Genomic DNA, 18,696 nt, shown 5'->3' with positions numbered 1-18,696 from the left:
TACCTACTCAGTAGGGAAGTTATGCCAATCTTGGCTGCAACATTCAACCTTAGCATCTGTTAAACTCCATTTATCACAATTAAACGACAAAATAGATTTGAATGATTTTGTTAAGGGTCCTGCGGTTGGCAGGTCGAAAAGATGGGTATATGCTATTTACAACGAAGTTTGGAAGCTATCACAGATTGAGGCTGTATCCAGATTACGAGCTATTGATCAAGCCAATATGGAGAAGGTATTGGCTGTAATAGATAATAGTATTAACACCTTGTCTTCCAGAATTTATACCTTAGATAATATTGTTTTATCTGTGGTAGACATTGTGCAGGATGATTTGTCTGTTTTGTATCATGGTCAGAATCAATTGCGTTCCATTATGTAGTTTGCATGGAAATTGCAAACGTTAAAGGCTGGGAAAGTCCCTTGGGATTACATGAATACTTCATCTTTGTTCCTCCCTTTTAATTTAACTGCGAAACAACAATTTATGTCCATGAAAGATGCAACATATTCATTGCTGCACATTGAAAAGTTAGAACCTTAACCTTTCTCTGTTGCCGAATTAAACTCCGCTGTGTGGCTTATCCACGGATTGATCACATTACCATTCCCCCCTGTTTAAGTTCAGTTCGTGCATGAAACATTATGAGCTAGGCAGATATGAAAAACTTGGTACTGCCTTCCTGCACGAAGTTTGGTCACTCCCATTCACGTATAGATGTGTGAGAGACGGAAAAGAGGTATACTTGAAAGGTGAAAAGTGCACTTCCACTCCGGATCACTCTGTAGTGTGTAGGCACATTCAATTGCACGGTGCATGTAATGTGCACGCTCCTAATTTAGCTTGCGTCTTGAAAGGGATCCCTGTGCCAGTTATAACACCGTCTTTTATGCTGCTTGCCCCCGGTAGTTATTTGCTATTAAATAATGAAGCTTGCTGTGGGATGTTAGTGGGAATTCCCTACATAGTGACTGTATCACAGAGAATAGTTTGCTGTAATAACGTCCTTTTCCCACCCCCGCATGGACGGCTCGATGTATCCATCTGGCCCTTCCATTCCAACCTTGAAAGCAGAGTTCAATAAGATGAGCAGAATAAGGGCTCTATTGTCTCAAAAAGAAGTCGCGTTGACTTCGTCCAGGGAAATATTTGTCCTTCACGTAGCAAATACGCGCACAGAGGTGCAAGCGCTTTTGAATACTGATCTCCCACTCCATTTTGGGGCCCTGATTCAGACTATCTTCGGAGGTCTCCCTTTGCTTCTCGCCCTCGTAGCTGGGGTACTTTTGTTGATCTGTGCAATACGCTATGGATGCACAACTTGCGTCACACGACAGCAGGTCCCGGCTGCTCCATCTTCGTGACCGGATGCTTGAATAATATGGCACTTTACCACTGGCGACCTTAAGCATAGCCTATGGATTGTCCTTCCTGTTTCCCTACTTTACTTGTGTGCAGCCTGTCTTTTGTCCTAGATTGTCCATTCCAATGGGCTCTGGGTTTGTGCCTGTCGAACTCGGTGTCTCCTGCCCCGGATTATGATCGGCTGATGAGCCCCTTAGTGGCTCATGAGTTGGACTGTTCTGGCGTCAGGATTATGGCCCGTGGAGCAGCGCACGGAGTCCTTGGGAATTGGGACATCGGAACGGCTGCAGCTGAATTCTTAGCGAGAAGTTATCTTGAAGAACACACCGGTTGCCCTCGAATGGTGCTGGAGGCTCTGGTTATCGAGGAACATGTGTGTTCCTTCCCCTTGCTGAACTGGATGGCAGATAATTTTGCAGAACGTTCCAATGATTTCCTCTTGGAAGCTGTTGCAACTTATTGTGCTTATACATTGATGGATTGACTTTTGCCTCTTCATTTCGGCATTCGTCCTTCGATGATGTTGTTTTTTTCCTTTAAATGGGTTTTTTTTCCAATCCTTTTTATTTTTTTTCTTTGCTTTTTTTCTGCAAACTTTTTCACTTACCTTATATGGACTTACAATTCATGCCCTTGGTTCCGTTCTATCAAACTTGGACTCTGCGTTCTTGCAAGTGCGCCCCTACTGGTTAGTGGTCCGATCAAGGGGGAGGTGTAGTGAAGATTGCTATCTATATACGTACAATGCTAAGTTAGCACAACCGCGTTAGATGTTAGAAAGCCATCTTGCCGCTTTTGCTGCTTTTGCACACGACACTGTAGTCACATGTTATTAATTGAGAAATGCTTGCTCGACTTTGCTTCACATGAGAACTGTCTGTTGTTCACATCCCGAATAGTGAGCAGCGACCTTGGTCTGAACATCGACTAAAGAAACAGTCTGGGTCGCTAGACGGTGCATGTTGTTGGGTTCAGGTTAATCGGCCCACTATTTAGCCATAACACGCACGCAGCTGCAAATACCTGAAAGTCGGGTGCTTTTAATATTGCAGTGTTGCATATTTTACATTACATTCGGAGGAAGAGCTTTCCCAGGAGCAGAGTCTAGCTGATCCTGTGATGTGATCTCACTGAGCTGATATTTACGGTATGGGGTTCCCCATTCAAGCCTAGAGACCTTTTATTAGTCTAATAATAATAATATTAGTTTATTAGCGAAAGGAAGGTGGCTGATATCCATTGTCATTTTAGTAGGATTACTCCTTTCATTTTTCTATGGTATTGTAACTATGCTGATGGTTTTGATCTTAATCATTTGTCTGCTTATGTTAGCCAAAGTACTGCATCTTAGGACACGAGGTTTAAAAAATAAACTCTTTAAACTTTACCGTGTCTATGTTTATTCTGTTGTGGACTGATGTGAGAATAATTACGGACAGGTATTTCTGATTCCCACCATTCCTGAGAATACACTAAGTTGCTTGTTCTGGGTTGTCTATACATTGGGACCGCTGAGATAAACCTCGGATATCGAATGCCACACTGATGCTGGTCGGATAAGGGGTTCTGGGTTCTGAGGTGAGTTTTTGGTACACCACAATTCACTGAGGTCCTGGTTTCCTGTGCATAGTGTAGTAAGGAGTCCCTTCATACGTACATACATTGTTAAGTTAGCATAACCACGTTAGCTGTTAGAAAGCCATCTTGCTGCTTTTGCGCACGACACTGCATCTACATGTTATTGTTTAAACAAACTGCTGACTCGAGCTTTGCCTCACACGAAAGCAATCTGTTGTTACCATCCCGAGCTCTGCGCAGCGACCTTGGTCTGTACATGGCGTGACAAACAGTCTGGGTTGTTAGACAATGCATGTTTTCCACTCTAGGTTGATCGACCCACTATTTAGCCATAACACACAGGCAGCTGCAAATACCTGAAAGTTGGTGCTTTTAATATTGCAGACATCATGTTTAATATTCAGACCGAAGACGAGCCTTCCTGCGAGAAGACTCCTGATGCTCCTGTGATGTGATTTCACTAAGCTGATCTTTGAGGTATGGGGTCCCCTATTCAAGCCTAAGAGACCTTCTATTAGCATAATAATAATATTAGCTTCTTAGTAAAGGGAAGGTGGTAGTATCCACTGTCATTATAACATGATCACCCCTTTTGTATTCTATGGTATTGTAACGATGTTGATGGTTTTGATTCTAATCATTTGTCTGCTTGTATTAGCCAAAGTACTGCATCTTAGGACACGTGGTCTATAAAAATAAACTCTTTATTTTCACCGTGTCTCATTTGATTCTTGTTGTGGACTGATGTGAGAATAATATACGAACAGGTATTTCCGATTCCCACCATTCCTGAGAGTACACTGAGTCGCTTGTTCTGGGTTGTCTTTTCATTGGGATCGCCGAGCCAAATCTCGGATAACGAATGGGACACTTATGCTAGCCGGATACTGGGTTCTGGGTTCTGAGGTGAGTTTCTGGTACACCACAATTCACTGAGGTCCTGGGGTTCTACGCATAGTTCTGTGTATAAGCAGAATCCCTGCAACAATAGTTCTGTGCATAAGCAGAATCCCTGCAACAGTATATGCTAAGATTTTGGCCAACCGGCTGTCGAAAGTTATTTCACCGCTGGTATCGACCAGGCAACACGGGTTTATACCCGGCCGAGGTACTACTAATCATATAAACAGGGTAGTCACAATGATTGATTGGGCCAACGCAAAACACTCTAAATTTGGCCTTATCCTGTTAGATGCCGAGAAGGCTTTCGATCGGGTGGGATGGGACTTTCTTTGGACTTTTCTTTTCAATCTAGGCTTCAATCCGGGCTTTATTAAAGCAATTCAGGTTTTGTATCAATCTCCCACAGCTAAAGTATGTATAGCAGGCTCTGAATCAAAGACGATCTCTATAGCCACAGGCACCAGGCAGGGGTGTCCCTGTTCACCACTGCTGTTTGCACTATATATAAATCCGTTTATGAATATGTTAGAAGATTCCCCCGGGATTGACCCTATGGTATGTGGGCAAGAACGCGGTCAGGTATTAGCCTACGCAGATGACATTGCGGTTGTAACATCTAACCCAATGGTAGCTATGCGTGAGATAGAACGCCTGCCAACAAGTTATGGAATAGTTTCAGGGTATAAATTAAATCTAGCCAAAACGCAGATCTTGAGCCTTAATCTACCAGATAACATGGATTCAAGAATCATGACGGAAGTTAATTATCTAGGGATAAAGCTTCGCACTTGTTTAAAATCATTAGTGGATGCTAATTGGGCTGGCATCACCAGCGTTATTAAAGAACAGTTAGATCGCTATGAGTGTCTGCATTTGTCTTTGGTGGGCCGTTGAAATATCATAAAAATGGTAATCTTGCCAAAAGTGTTATATTTTTTTAGATCCGTACCACTGGAAGTAACCCGGGTGCAACTACAAAAGTACAAGAGCTATAGTCAGTATGTGCACGATTTATATGGGCACAAGGGAAACCTCGTAGAGCCATGCGATACAGGACGCTCCCACGAGAGAAAGGTGGATGGGCTGTTCCAGATTTTACCCTGTATTATTATGCTTGTATGCTGCAAAATATGAGAATACTTTTATCTGGAGAGGAGGTTATGAACAGAGCGGAATTTCCATCCATTTATCAAATTTTGCTTGGTTTGGAGGTTAAAAAAATCGCCTTTTTTTGTCATTTGATCTTAATTATTACAAAAGAACCAAATTTAAAGAATTAAATGCCGCTTATAAGATCTGGAGAGTAGTAAGGAAATCTCATAGGATTGGGACAATTACATGTTATACACCAACGGCAGCAACTGCACTACTCCCAGTGATATTTTGGGACAGGGTGGTAGATAGCTGGCGCAGGAAAGGAATAGTATTTATTGGGGATACATATGTGCGTGGCGTTATGTCATCAATCTCGGTACTAGCGGAAAAACATGGATTGGCTAGTAAGGAATTCTTAAAATATTTACAATTACGTGACTTTCTCTTGAAACAGAGGGGGGAATTCGAATCCAACCCCTTGGTAGAAGCAATTCGGAAGAATGGACGTATCGGGACTATTTATAGTTTATTACAACTCCCACAGCCGAATGATCTAGAAAAACAATCAGAAATGGAATAATAGGTTGGGGACTATAGATATCAATCTGGAAGATTGTATTGAGGTGGCCGCTAAAGTGTTTCTGTCTGCTAGCCTGAAAGCACAATCTTATAAGACAATGTTTAATTTATATCACACACCGGCTAAAATGGCTAAATGGGGAGCTGGAAACGATGGAAAATGTTTTCGATGTTGTAGCGAAGATGCTGATATTGTCCATATTTTTTATTCATGTAAAGAATTAACTAACCTCTTCTTATATATTGAAAGGTTTCTTTATGAAATAACGAAGATTCATGTTAAACTCTCAATGAGTGACATTTTATTAGGAATGGATTCTGGAGTCACAAGTGCAATAGCAAGATATAAAATACGGTATTTAATCTTTTTAACAACAGCGATTGCTAGACTATGTATCGCATCCATGTGGTTGCAAAAAGAGGCCTCGACATTTGAACAATGGAGAGCTAGATTTTTTAGTATATTTCAATTGGAACATAGTTTATATGCTCTAAAAGGTGTGCAGAAGAACAAATGGGGCTTAGAAATATGGGGTATCGTGATGGATTATATGAAAGATTAAAGAAAGTTATTTCTCATTCTTAGGCCACACTCATATGAGGTATGCGACAGGATGGAAATTTATCACTTTTGCACTTTCTCTTTTTTGTTGTTAAAATCATCCTTGCTGCTATCAATGTTGATTTTTAACTACCTGAATTTTTTAAAAAGCTAGTCCTTCCTTGATGTACTGTAATGCACTGATACCTGTTTTGTATGTCGTTTTATGTATCTTATATGCTACCTGAATTAGGAAATAAATTTTTTTTAAAAAGCATGAAGGGGTGACGCTTGTATATGGCCTCACACAGTCACTTCTAGAGGTGGGGTGAGGTTGCAGCAGAGTCCGATGAAGCCACCTACTGGCATGCAGGAACAAGTACTGGAACAGTTTCTTCATTCAGTCTGGGTCCTTAGGGAATTAAAAAGATGGAGTTTTCCATCAGAAATATGCTTACAAAATACTGGTAAAAAATATTTATTTCCTTTCCACACAACAATTTAGAACGCTCAGAGTGAGAATTCAGTACAACAAATAATTTCTTGCATAATATCCTAGGGTATTTTTTTAAAAAAACTAAAATTATTTTGGATATTTTCTCACACAGCGCCAAAGTATAACATAAATCCTTGTTGTCTTCTTAGTCTCCAACCTTTAGAACAAAGGATGCAGATTTGGCCTTGAGAACATCTATAGAAAAGGTTATGAAGGGTTGAGATTTTCAAAATATAAATGAGAAAAGGGGCGCAATATACTAAGGTGTTAAGCCTTAGTATCTAATTCATTAAAATAGTAAAATACCTCATTGAACAAAAAAATGCACAGGGTGCAGAGATTTTTTACAATTGTTTTTTTTATAATCCACTTTATTGTATTTATACAGCAAGTACATCCATCATCACAATCAACGGAAGCTGTGCATTGAAAACCATAGCAGAACATAGTGCACTTTCACCAAGAATCAACAATTTCATATCGATAGCACATGTGAAGACCACTACTTCTCCCATATTTTATCATGTTTGTGGGAACACCCACCTGCAGCATAAATGTTTTTTCTTGTTGCATACACTAGTCCACCTCGTGAGCCACTGCCGGAGCGAGGGAGATGTGGGATGTTTCCACAGGCGTGCAACATCTCTTTTGGCCACGAGACATGCCACTCTGATAAGAGTTAATTTAGCACATGGACCTCCAAGTTCCTCCAACAGCACAACCTTGGGGGTGGGTCAACCCAATGGGGTGGTCCAGAACAGACGAGATCTCCCGTCCCAAAAGGAGCGCAGCATCGGGTAATCCCAGGCCATATGAAAGAAGTCCGCGGCAGAAAGTGCACAGCACGCACAGGCTGCCTGGGCAGTAGGTGCTATGCGATGGAAGCTGAAGAGGGAGACATACACTGCATGCAGGTAATTTACCTGAATCATTCGCAAGCGAGAGGAGATGGCTTAATCCCTGGGTGCAAGGCAAGCCTTCCACCAATCATCTCCCTCCAGTTCACCCACCGAGTTTACTCATTTCTACCTAAGGTATTTCAAGTCATCCGGGGCGTGGATTAATAGGGAGCGGTAGATCGTAGATATAGCTCCTTTTCCCAGACGCCCCGGGAATATCTTAGCCTCAAGGGGGCTGGACTTGGGAAGTTGAGTGTCTGGGGGTAGATGTGACCGTAGTGCGTGCCGCAGTTGATGGAACCAAAAGAACTGTGTGTTAAACAGGGCAGAGTGGTCTCTCAGATCTTACAAGGACATCAGGTTGTCCCCTTTATAGAGGTCTCCTAGGAATGTGATGCCAATGCGGTCCCAGTGGGTGAAGCCCTCATAGGCAGAGAGATGTTGGAGCCATGTGACCTGCCACAACAGGTTCATGCTCATTAGGCGGCCGTCCCACCGAGTAAGGCGTAAGGCATATCTCCAGCAAAAGATCGACACCCTGGCGCAAGATAGCACTGAGGCAGCAGAGGGCCAGACAGGAGGCCGAGGAGCCCCTCAAAGCCCACCAGATAAAGCTCCAGGCAGTAGGAAGAGTCATCCTAGCCCCAAATGAACCAGTCGTTAATAGGTACCAGTTGCGCTACCAGATAATAGGGTGCTGAGGATTTTATAGACTGTCATAGGGGCTGAGTTCTTATTCTGAAACTATCACGTCAAGTGAAGATGAAAAGTGGAGGTCAGGTATGGAGGGACCACATGCAAGAGCTAATAAGGGGGCAATGTAGCTTTGGGGGAAAAAGAATTATTAATTGTGCCCTATCACCAAAATTGTGAACAACTCCTACAAATTGTTCTTTGCAGATCACCACATAAAGGAATTGCTACAGGCTCGGCTTTGAACAAGAAGGGGTGCATACAAACAGAGAAACCTTTGGTTTCAGAAGTGAGGTATGCCTAAACATGGAACATGTTGTAACTGCTGAGCTGTGTGTTCAACTACTAAATTATGAATCAGGGTCAACATATGGAGCATTTACACTTTATGAAACTATTGAAATACAATGAAAGAACATGCATTCTGCATGTTGGTTAAGTAAAGCAACACATATAGTAAAAGATACTTTTGTACTCCGCTAGTATGGAGGGCAGATCACCTCAAATGTGTTTATACCTGGTGCCACAACCAGTGGCGTTGGAACAATTTTCAGAGTGGGGATGCTGTCATCAATAGGACATCGCTGAACTCATAGGGATTCTGAAAAGTCCAAGTTTTGCACAAAGCACAAGCAAATGATCTACGCCCATTCAGCAAGAGAGCGATAAAGGTGCAGTATTTAGCTGGTGGTGAACTTTGGATTACACGATCTTTAATATATTACTAAACCATAGCCTCTAATGTTGCACCTACTGTTACTAATAAAACTATAGCCACACACAATAATGTGTGGAAATCAGATGTCAGCGAATATATGTCATTTGGGCATCACCTTTGTTTACATCACACTAAAATTACCAAAAAAGTGCTTCGTTTATATGTTCCTACGCACAGCCAAATTTTGAAATATTTGTAAAATTCATCTATAGGTATTTAAATGATGATGTTAGAAAAAAAACGCAAACCTTCAGTCTTTCATTTCACACATGCAAGACATTGACAATTACTTTACAAAATGTTCTCACGCTGCAATCAGAGAAAGAAAAGCAAACACCAGTCTCCATGTTAAAAGAGTAAGCCACAATTTGTCACAAGACATAGCCTGACATTTGGTCTCGGTCTTTGAGCGCACTGTAAATGTGACAAGATAAAAACGAAATTTAAAAGACATTTATTGTTCATTCACCTTCCGAACTTCAGCATTGCTATTTTGGGGGTGCTGTAGCACCCCAGTACCTCTACTTCCAGCGCCAATGGCCACAACCAATAATATTGCAACTAGTCACTCACAGCTCCAACTGTAAGTACAGAAAACATTTAATGGTTTGGCTACATTCTGTAAAAGAAATATATTGGCCAGACCAAAACATATGTTTTTTACTGCTATCAAGACGAAAACAAAAAATGTACCTGTTTTGAGGGGGACTTTTATCCATTCTCTTTCTTACCTTGCTCTATATCACGAAGGGCAAAAAGCCCAACTCTGACATCTCCATTTACTGTCCATTTCTGTGTTTCACAATTAGGATTACAGCTGTGGTTCATAAAACGAGAATAGTTTCCCTTCGGGCCAGCATCAATGATCCGGTCCTTTAGTATAAAGAAAAATACATATCAGTATGTAAAGAACAAGGTTAGTTTTCCTTAAGGACTTTTATTACTTGATGTCAAATAATTGTATTTGCGGTTAAAAACTTTCAATAGTAAAACAGAGGACAATCACTCCGCTTTAATTACGTGCAAGTCAGTGAGGACGTACAGCAAGAAGTGGGAGTCTTGGAAGGATGAAATTACCATTAAAATGATCCTGCTACTACGAATCCCTTAATCTTTCGCTCCCTGACTTTGCGCTGTGCACATAAACGGTTTATGTAACAGTTTGTGGTGTGCTTTTTACATGCAAGGCCGTGTGTGCGCCTAATCCATGGACACGTCCTGCCCACACCCCTACTCCTCACACCTATATCAGATATGTTTGTTAAACAAGTGGCAATCATTAGGGATTGGCAGAAGGAGGTTTTTAGTGGGAGAGAGCTTATGGACAAAAAGTAAAACAATCACCATAAAAATAACTTTACTTTACGTTCGGACACTCTCCCTTTGAGGCAGTCCCTCAAATTCATATTACGCTTCACAGTCAGACACATATCATCCAACACGTTTGCCCACAATACCTCAATCTTCAGTCCCTTATGTTCGCTACCAAATTCAAGCAAGAATCAATTTTAGACTTGGCTGCCTTGGGGGGAGGAGCCAAGATGGCATCCTGAGCGGATGCACAACCCGCGTGCTTTCAGGCTAGCACCACCAACAACAGAGTGCCGAGGCTCCAGATGGCGAGCTTCTCAAATGGGCCGAGGGCCAACGAGAAGTTTAAAGAGCACAGTGTCCTGGTAGCTGCGATTCGCCCTTATGAGGCACCTGCAGACCAGGCACAGCAATGCAGCCCTGGAGGAGTGATTTTCCCCGATTGGGACTCTTGGCAGGGGGGTAGAGGGGGGCATTGAAAAAAACATCAAAGAAAACTATATTCCAGATCCCAAAATCCCCTCTGTAAAGTAACTATTTAATATAGCCTGACGCATAAGCTTTCATAGAGACGATGATTGAATGCCACCGGAGCAGGATGCCCCCAACCACCAATTGGTAAATCAGTCCCACAAGCGGAAAAACATTGAGCCATGCTGAGAAGAGAACTTGAAGACGACTTGGACAGGACTATAGGCCTTGATGGATGACCCGAATGATTTCCGATGCCTTTAAAATTTTAAACCTTGAGAACAGATATTGACTCGCAGGAGAGGAAGACGCTAAGTCTGGAAACTAAAATTGGAACCCATGTCTCAGCACCCCAAGCTACGAAACAAGAACTGGAAAGGCTCAGAACGGCCTATATAAATGTACAAGCCTGATGGAAAGAATTTAACAAGCATTTGCAATGCAATAGGTCTCGCATTATTAAAGTTTGAGCTATTGGCATTGCTAAATAATGCCAATGGTTCTCTTTCCAACAATACCAAACACAACTGTAGGAGAGTAGGGTCCGCTTTCTATGTTCACCCCCACTTTTTGCTTTTGCTTCACTGGTTTTCGACTTAGATGTGGCTGTGGGCCTGCTAATCAGACCCACAGCCCCGCTGTTCTCTCTCTAAATTCACACTATGTACTTTAGGTGCATAACCCAATTGGTAGGGATCACCTTATTGGCCCCTGTATAGTGTACCCTAGGTACCCAGGGCATAGGTGTACCCTAGGCCTACCAGGGGCTGCAGCATGTATTATGCCACCCCTGGCCTGGCCTTCCATTATGACACAACTGGCTGATCACTCAGCTGGGGCAAGGTTGTGTAATCACCCCTTGCTTAGGTGTAGTATTCCTATACCTACCTTATATATAGACACATGTGTACCTATCAGCCACTCCTATGGCAGGCCTTAACAATCCTGGAGGCAGAATGCTTAGTAACATGAGAGATGGTGCTCTAGCATGAGATGAGCCTGTCTGCAGCTTTCGGAACCATGTCCTTATAGCTGTTCTATGATATAGCCTACCATATACTCTTAAAGTACCTTATAATCTTAAACGGTTATGGTAACTATGGTTTGACTTTATCAAAACATGTCGTGTAAGGTGTCTAACACTTTGGAATAATACCCCCATACCATTTCTGGCGATGAGGATATTATTCCTCCCTTCTAGAGGGAGAAGACATGTTGAAACCTACTGACCCGGTTAAAGTTAACCAGAGCCCCAGCATCACAAAATGGATGCTGCTGCCACAGACACAAGTCTGACCTCCTGCTGCTGGGAGTCCTTCTAGCGAGGGAGGCTTGGACAATAGGTTTCCTGCCTTGGGAGATGCTAGCACCACCCCAGACAGGCCTTAGTGTATTGGGGCAGGGAGGGATGAAAGAAACTAGACACTGCCTGGGGCACACAGGGTGTCCCATGCATAGTCCAATTCAAACCGGCGCTGGGGCACTGCAGCCCCAGCTCTGGCGCGAAACTGGACAAAGGAAAGGGGGTGTAACCACTCCCCTTCCTGGTCCCACCCATAGGAGGGACCTTGCAGGTAGCCCAGCCCACTAGCCCAGTATATCAGTAGGTAGCTAAGCCCTGCAGAATCAGATTATCCTGAATCTGCAACTTGAACAGAAACACTGGACCTTCGACATTCGACCTCAGGAAGAAGACTGAAGAATCTCCCTTGTGGCCAAGGAGTGATCACCCTGGGCCACCAGGCACCATCCAGCGACCGCTGCTTGCTTTGCGACTGATCCTACGAGGGACGACTGCAGAGACTGACCAGCGCCGTGACTTCCAGACACCTCTGAACCAGATCCACATCGACAGCAAAGCTGAGACCCATGGAGGCAACGAGGGACGTGGGACCGGCGACTTGGGAAAAGTAGCTAGTAACTGACTAGCGCGACTTCTGAGACTTCCTCGAGGCTGTGCTTGGGGAATTGAGAAGCCCCAATCCCGAGCACCATCTGCAAAGAAGAACAGCTCCCCACACTTCACGTGTTCTGCGTGGGGCCCTTCTGCACTTGAGTTGTTCGACGTGTTGTCTGGTTACTGGCCCGTTGGCTAGTGACCTCTGCGACGATGAACCTTTGCTTTTATCTTGCTGGTCCGGCTCCTCCAGACTGGCACCCGCTCCTCTGTAAAAGAGAAGCACCCCAGACCTTCCTGGTCTGCACCAGAAGCAAGTCCTCCATCCTGCGTGGGTTCCGCTTGCCAAGGCTTGTTGGGTCCTAGCTCGACATAGACGCCGCCGACAGCAAGAGCCTTCGTGGGACAGCTCGTCTCCTGGTCCTGGTCGTCCTCGACGCCTCCTGGTACCCGTGGCTGCTGCGACAAGCTTCACCTCTTCACCTGCATCTTCACGACATCGCCTGGTTCCTTCCTGGCTCCTGGCTGGTGACCTAGACTCTGTCCCTTCTGCTTGCAGGTATCCTTCCTTCTTGATTCCATCCTTGGGATCCACCGGACACTCTTCACTGACTGCCTGTCAGCAACTTTCCTTCAGGCATCCATAGAAGTCCACGACGAAACTCGACGCAAGTTCACACCTATGCACCCGCAGCCCGTGGGCTAGGTAACTTGGGTACTTCAGTGCTCATCAGGGTATTGACTATCCTAGTGTCTAGTTTTCAAGTCTCGACTTCCTAGTTACTCCAGAAATGTCCTAAATCTTAATAATCCTAAACTGTACTATTTCTATCGATTATACGCATTACGCGTGAGTGTTTCCACTCTGCACCTGAATCCCGTGGGCTCCCACTTCCTAACTGTTGGTAGTGTAATGTAGCCCCAGCGATTCCCTAGGCCTAGGCATATCCTATTTCCGTGAAAGTGGTCCTTATACCACTTACTTAGTATATGGTTTGCGTGGCCCCTAGGGCCTAACTGTATTACTTACCTGTGTGATTTAATGTATGCATAATTAAGACTGTGTTGTACTTACCTCTAATCTCATAAAGAGTGCTGAGGGTTTGACTAGAATAAATACACTTTATTTTATATATATATCTGTTGTGGTGTCCTTTCATTTGGTATTCAAGGGATTATATATGGTATCACAGCTGACTTCACATGCCATTCAGAGTTTAGCCTAAGACTGCTCTTGTCCATGCTACCACTAGGATAGCTGGTCTATAAGGTTGACTTTACAACCAATCACCATAAGGGTTGTTTGGACTGATCTAAGGTGTACACTAGAACTAGTGACATCATACATCAGGCCAACTTCTCACAGTCCCCTCTTCACCTTAGGACAGCAAGGAACCCAGAGTAGGCTACAACTCTCCCATAGGAGAGGAGCGGAGGTTGTCACAAGCACAACACATAGTAATTCCTGTGTGAGGAGCAGAGTGCAACTGAATTTTAATAAAACTATCTCTTGGTGGGTAAAAAAGCCTTTATTTTAATACCCCCATTATTCTGTTGTCAACATTTTTCTGTCTTAATTGACTGAAGGTTCATGGCATTCCTCAGGACGAAAGATATATGTCACTTTGCTACTTTAATCGATTGAAAATAACCCAAAAAAACATACTTTCACGATACTGATTGATCTCGTGGTACCATCATCTGGTACTGTTCCCCCAGTGTCCATAACCAACACTAAAAACGAATGTAAAGTGAATCTGTGGTGCCCAAGAGAAGATTCTATCTGACCTTACCATAAACAGTATATCAAGGTCTGCTCAACCATCATCTGTCTCCTCGGGGCGAATCAGAGCTACATGTGTGTACCAAGAAAACACAAGTAATCAATAAAAACAATACTTTCAAATAAACATTCCTCCAAAAACCGTCCTTGCAAATAAAGACATTTCTAGAGTAGTGATGTTTCAATCCCCGTGCAAGTCTACGTTAAGCATTGATAGTAAATAATAGAGCATGAAGTCGGGACCAGAACACAACTCCATCGTACTGTCACTGTATCCGATTGCTAAGGGGAATACCCAAAAGTGTAGAAACATAGATCAACATACACCTAAAAAACTCTGGAACAGGTCAGGCTAGAAGGGGTTAAATACTGTCCCATTTAAGTATGTATAAAGACGGGTCTCACTATTTCTTTAATCCAGCAAATACCCTGTCTGTAAATATAGCATCTAGCAACTATACTGGCAAACAAAGCAATGTAAGCAGTATATCCCAATGCGAAATCAGTGGAAAACGCCATACCTGTAGAGTCTTGATACGCCGCGTCTTGCGAAGGGCCGGCGGGAGGGAGACTCCAGGGGGGCTTATCCATTTGTGGCGGATGTGTAACCCGTGTGTACGTTTGTAACCCGGAAATGTATCCCAAGTGATCATGGGATTTGTGGTTCTCACAGTAGATACTTATTCTGTAAATAAAATTTGTTGAAATGAAAGAGGAATGTCCAAGAAACTTTTCGAGTTGGTCAAATGGCTATCAATGGTAGGCCCAAACAACTCTGACTCCGGAGGCAGCCCACCTTCTTGCGATGGTCTTGCTGCTTTCTTCACCGAGAAATCAAGGCTCATCACCATTGAACTTGCTACTAAGGCGGCGCTACTGCCATTCCCCTGGTCCGCACCGCCTCTTGACCTCTCAGAAAAGTGCAAACCTATCAGCCTGAACACCAAGAACAATGTGACATGGGGCACCTTTACCCCATTCAGTGAAATAGACATCAACAAGATTTTTCAGAACATCAATCCATCTAACCACTTCAGTGACCTGCTCCCACCGGCCATCTTCAAAGAAATCAAGAATGTACTCATCTCCACCTCGACAAGGATTGTAAACGCTTCCCTATCACAAGGCACGATCCCAGACTGCCTAACAGCAGCGCAGGTGTTACCTATACTAAAACAACCTAACGCAGATAAAACTGACCTCAATAATTTTCGCCCTATCTCCAATATCCCCACATTAGCCAAGCTACTTGAAAAATGCGTACAATCCCAACTCTGTGCTCACATAGAGAATTTCCAACTCCTAGACCAGCATCAATCCGGCTCCTGGAAGGGGCACAGTACCGAATCGGCTCTCACGCACGTTATGGATGACATTTTAAAAATGCTTGACCAAAATGATTCCTGCCTCCTAATCCTCCTTGACCTTTCTTCCACTTTCAACACGGTTAATCACGACAACCTCCTATCCATTCTGAAGAACAGGATGGGTTTCTCGGGTCGGGTGTTACAATGGTTCTCATCCTTTCTTCACCACAGATCACAAAGAATCAAGGCAAACCACTCCCTCTCCCAGCCCTCTCCAGTACTCATGGGTGTTCTCCAAGGGCCCGCCCTATCTCCTATCCTCTTCAACCTTTTCTTGGAACCACTAGCTAATCCTCTAAATACCACGAACATTCTTTTCCATATGTACGCGGATGACACCCAACTTTATTTGTAAATCTCATCCCCGGACAACATCATCTCACTCAACACTACCCTAAATACTACGCAAAATTGGTTAACGGAGAACCATCTACTGCTCAATACCTCCAAAACTGAATTACTTTTCATCTCTCCTCCGAATCACATCCCCAAGCTAGACCCTTGGCTGAATCACCTTACTGCCTTCAATTGCACCACTCTCATCATAGATTCAGCCAAATCTCTCGGAATCACCCTGGACAAACAGCTGAATATGAAAAATTATATAGCAATGTGTGTAAGGGAGATAATCATGATGAGGACACTCAGAAACATCAAGCCATGCCTTCCACAAAAGGACTTCAAGCAGGTGGTACAAGCTCTGGTCTTTCCGAGGCAGGACTACGGCACTGCTACGCTCTGCGGCCTTCCCAAATACACCCTGGCTCCCCTAAGGACATCGACCAGACTGGTCACGGGTATCAAACAAAGTGAGCACATATCCCCATTCCTAAAATCTCTTAAATGGTTGCCCTATGAAGCTCAAATTCAGTTAAAGATTGCTGTTCTGGCACACAAAGCCCTGCATTTCAAAACTTCCAGGTACCTAGCGCAAAAGCTTGAATTATCCTGCGGTGGGAGAGCATCAAGAAGCGCTATCACTATCCGCCTGAAACCACCCATCCTTAGCAAAAAGAGAACCGGTCTCCGAGCCTACTCCGGCGCTGCCCCAGGGATATGGAACTCTCTTCCACCGGAAGTACGCAGAATCTTTTAAACGACTGCTTTGAAACTGGAAGCCAAAAGATTCCTAATGAACAAATCTTTACCTTAACTTGGGCTAGGATCACTTGCCTGAAATCATTGTTCCTACAACCATTGTACCCTCATGTAATGCTGCTCTTCTTTACCGCATTGTGTGTCCCCCTTCGTAGCCCGTTATATTAATGTTTTTCGTATTACTCTCCGTGATTCGCTTGTCTGGGAAACGTGCAAGGATTCTTGTTGTGTATTCCTACTTGATGTCGATATTGGATCTATGCTCTTCTTTTCCGCATTGTGTACTCCCTTTCGTAGTCTGCTACACACCTGTTTATTGTACTATTCTCCTTGATTCATTTGTCTGGGAATTATGCGATTATTTGTCTGGGATTTATGCGAGTATTCCTGTTGTGTATTCTTACTTGTTGTCGATATTGGATTTATATCCTTTCTTCCTTCCTTTGTAAAGCGCTCTGATATCCTTCGGGATCTTGTTCGCGCTATATAAAACTTGATAAATAAATAATGTGACAAAATAAATTGGCCCAACGACAATTCAAGAATCATGTTGAATATTTTTGAGCCAAAGGGTATGAGCACGGTCAATATGCATTGATAAAGTTTAGCCATGACTCAAAAGGACATATACGTTGTCTATTTATACACGTAGGAATTCAAGGTATCGGAATACAGAGATATAACTAATAACTCGGTCATGTCCAAAATAACAACGGTGTTCCCTGATACATGGATCAAGTTCAATCCCTTTGGGGATGACAACTGCACCCTCTATCTAAACAAGTCCAAAGGACCACTACAGAATGGATTTTTTGCCATGAACAACAAGATGTAAGTTGCTTATTTCCCGATATCGTATATGGTCCTTCACAGGGAACACCAAGGGAAGTCATCGTTGAGAACTCTTTAGTGACTCCTCAATCTACACACAGAAACACTAAACAAGGTTTTGTCAAGGGGGGCCACTTCTGTGGAGTAGTAGGGTTTGTCAACTACCCAGTGTTATCTTCCTTAGTATGTTCTGCTTCTATGAAGTGTCTGCTGAGTTTGCTATTTGACTTTTTACATCTAATCGAACTTCTGTGTTCAAGGACCCAACTTCTCACTTTGTGGGTAGTCATACCCACATATATTAGATCACAAGGACACCTGATCAAACAGAGAACACCCCATGAATTACAATTAGTGTGGTTTGTCAGAACCCACTGAGTCTTAAGTCTTAGATCTAGTTGTTTTGTCTGTTGTGTGTGCCCACACACAGAACAGGAACTAAAGAGAAAATGGCCCACAGCGGGCTCACCTCTCCACAATGTCTGTTGGGAGTCAGAGCTTCTAGTACCACGTGGTCTTGTGTGAAAAAGGATATCCCTTAAGTTGCTGCTACGTTTTAGAGCAAACAATGTGTTTTTCATAGGATATATTCACTTTATTTAGAATGTGCCAGTTCTTATTGATGGCTTTTTTTTTTTTTTTTAACTGTTTCTGTGAGATGGCTGAATGTGCTAACGCAAACCAATCTTTCAGTTTCTATCTTTGGGTATGTTTCCAAAAGGGCATCCAGATTGTTATTGCGTGCCCGTTTTGATACCCTACAAATAATATCTTTAGGATATTGAGTGTTAGCAAATTTTCATTAAACTTGTTTGCATCTTATTTATACTTTTTTTTTACCTCTGTGCAGTTTTTTGGTAATCTAAAAAACTGGTCCACAGGAAGGTTGTCACGTAAGGCAGAGGATGGAAGCTCTTATTGCTCAGCAATGAGTTTCGTGCCATGGGTTTCTGGTATAATTCGGTGTAAATTCTGCCTTCTTTGGGATAGAGAAGTAGGTCAAAGAATGGGAGTTGCCTTTTATTGTGTTCGCATGTGAACTTCAGATTAGCATTGCGGGCATTAAGCCA

General features: G+C 43.2%; 1 protein-coding gene across 2 annotated transcripts in view; it reads right to left on the bottom strand.

The window, feature by feature from the left end:
• NSD3 (nuclear receptor binding SET domain protein 3) overlaps positions 1–18,696 on the bottom strand; it is a 1,492,250-nt gene that overhangs the window by 209,185 nt on the left and 1,264,369 nt on the right. For both annotated transcript variants that reach the window (XM_085633955.1, XM_085633956.1), the window contains one exon: positions 9,600–9,741. In XM_085633955.1, coding sequence (XP_085490081.1) covers positions 9,600–9,741 — 142 coding nt within the window. The remainder of the gene's footprint in view (positions 1–9,599; positions 9,742–18,696) is intronic.

The sequence above is a fragment of the Triturus cristatus genome, chromosome 11 (assembly GCF_964204655.1).
Source record: "Triturus cristatus chromosome 11, aTriCri1.1, whole genome shotgun sequence".
Taxonomy (NCBI): Eukaryota; Metazoa; Chordata; class Amphibia; order Caudata; family Salamandridae; genus Triturus; species Triturus cristatus.
This window is presented reverse-complemented; position numbering and strand designations above follow the sequence as displayed.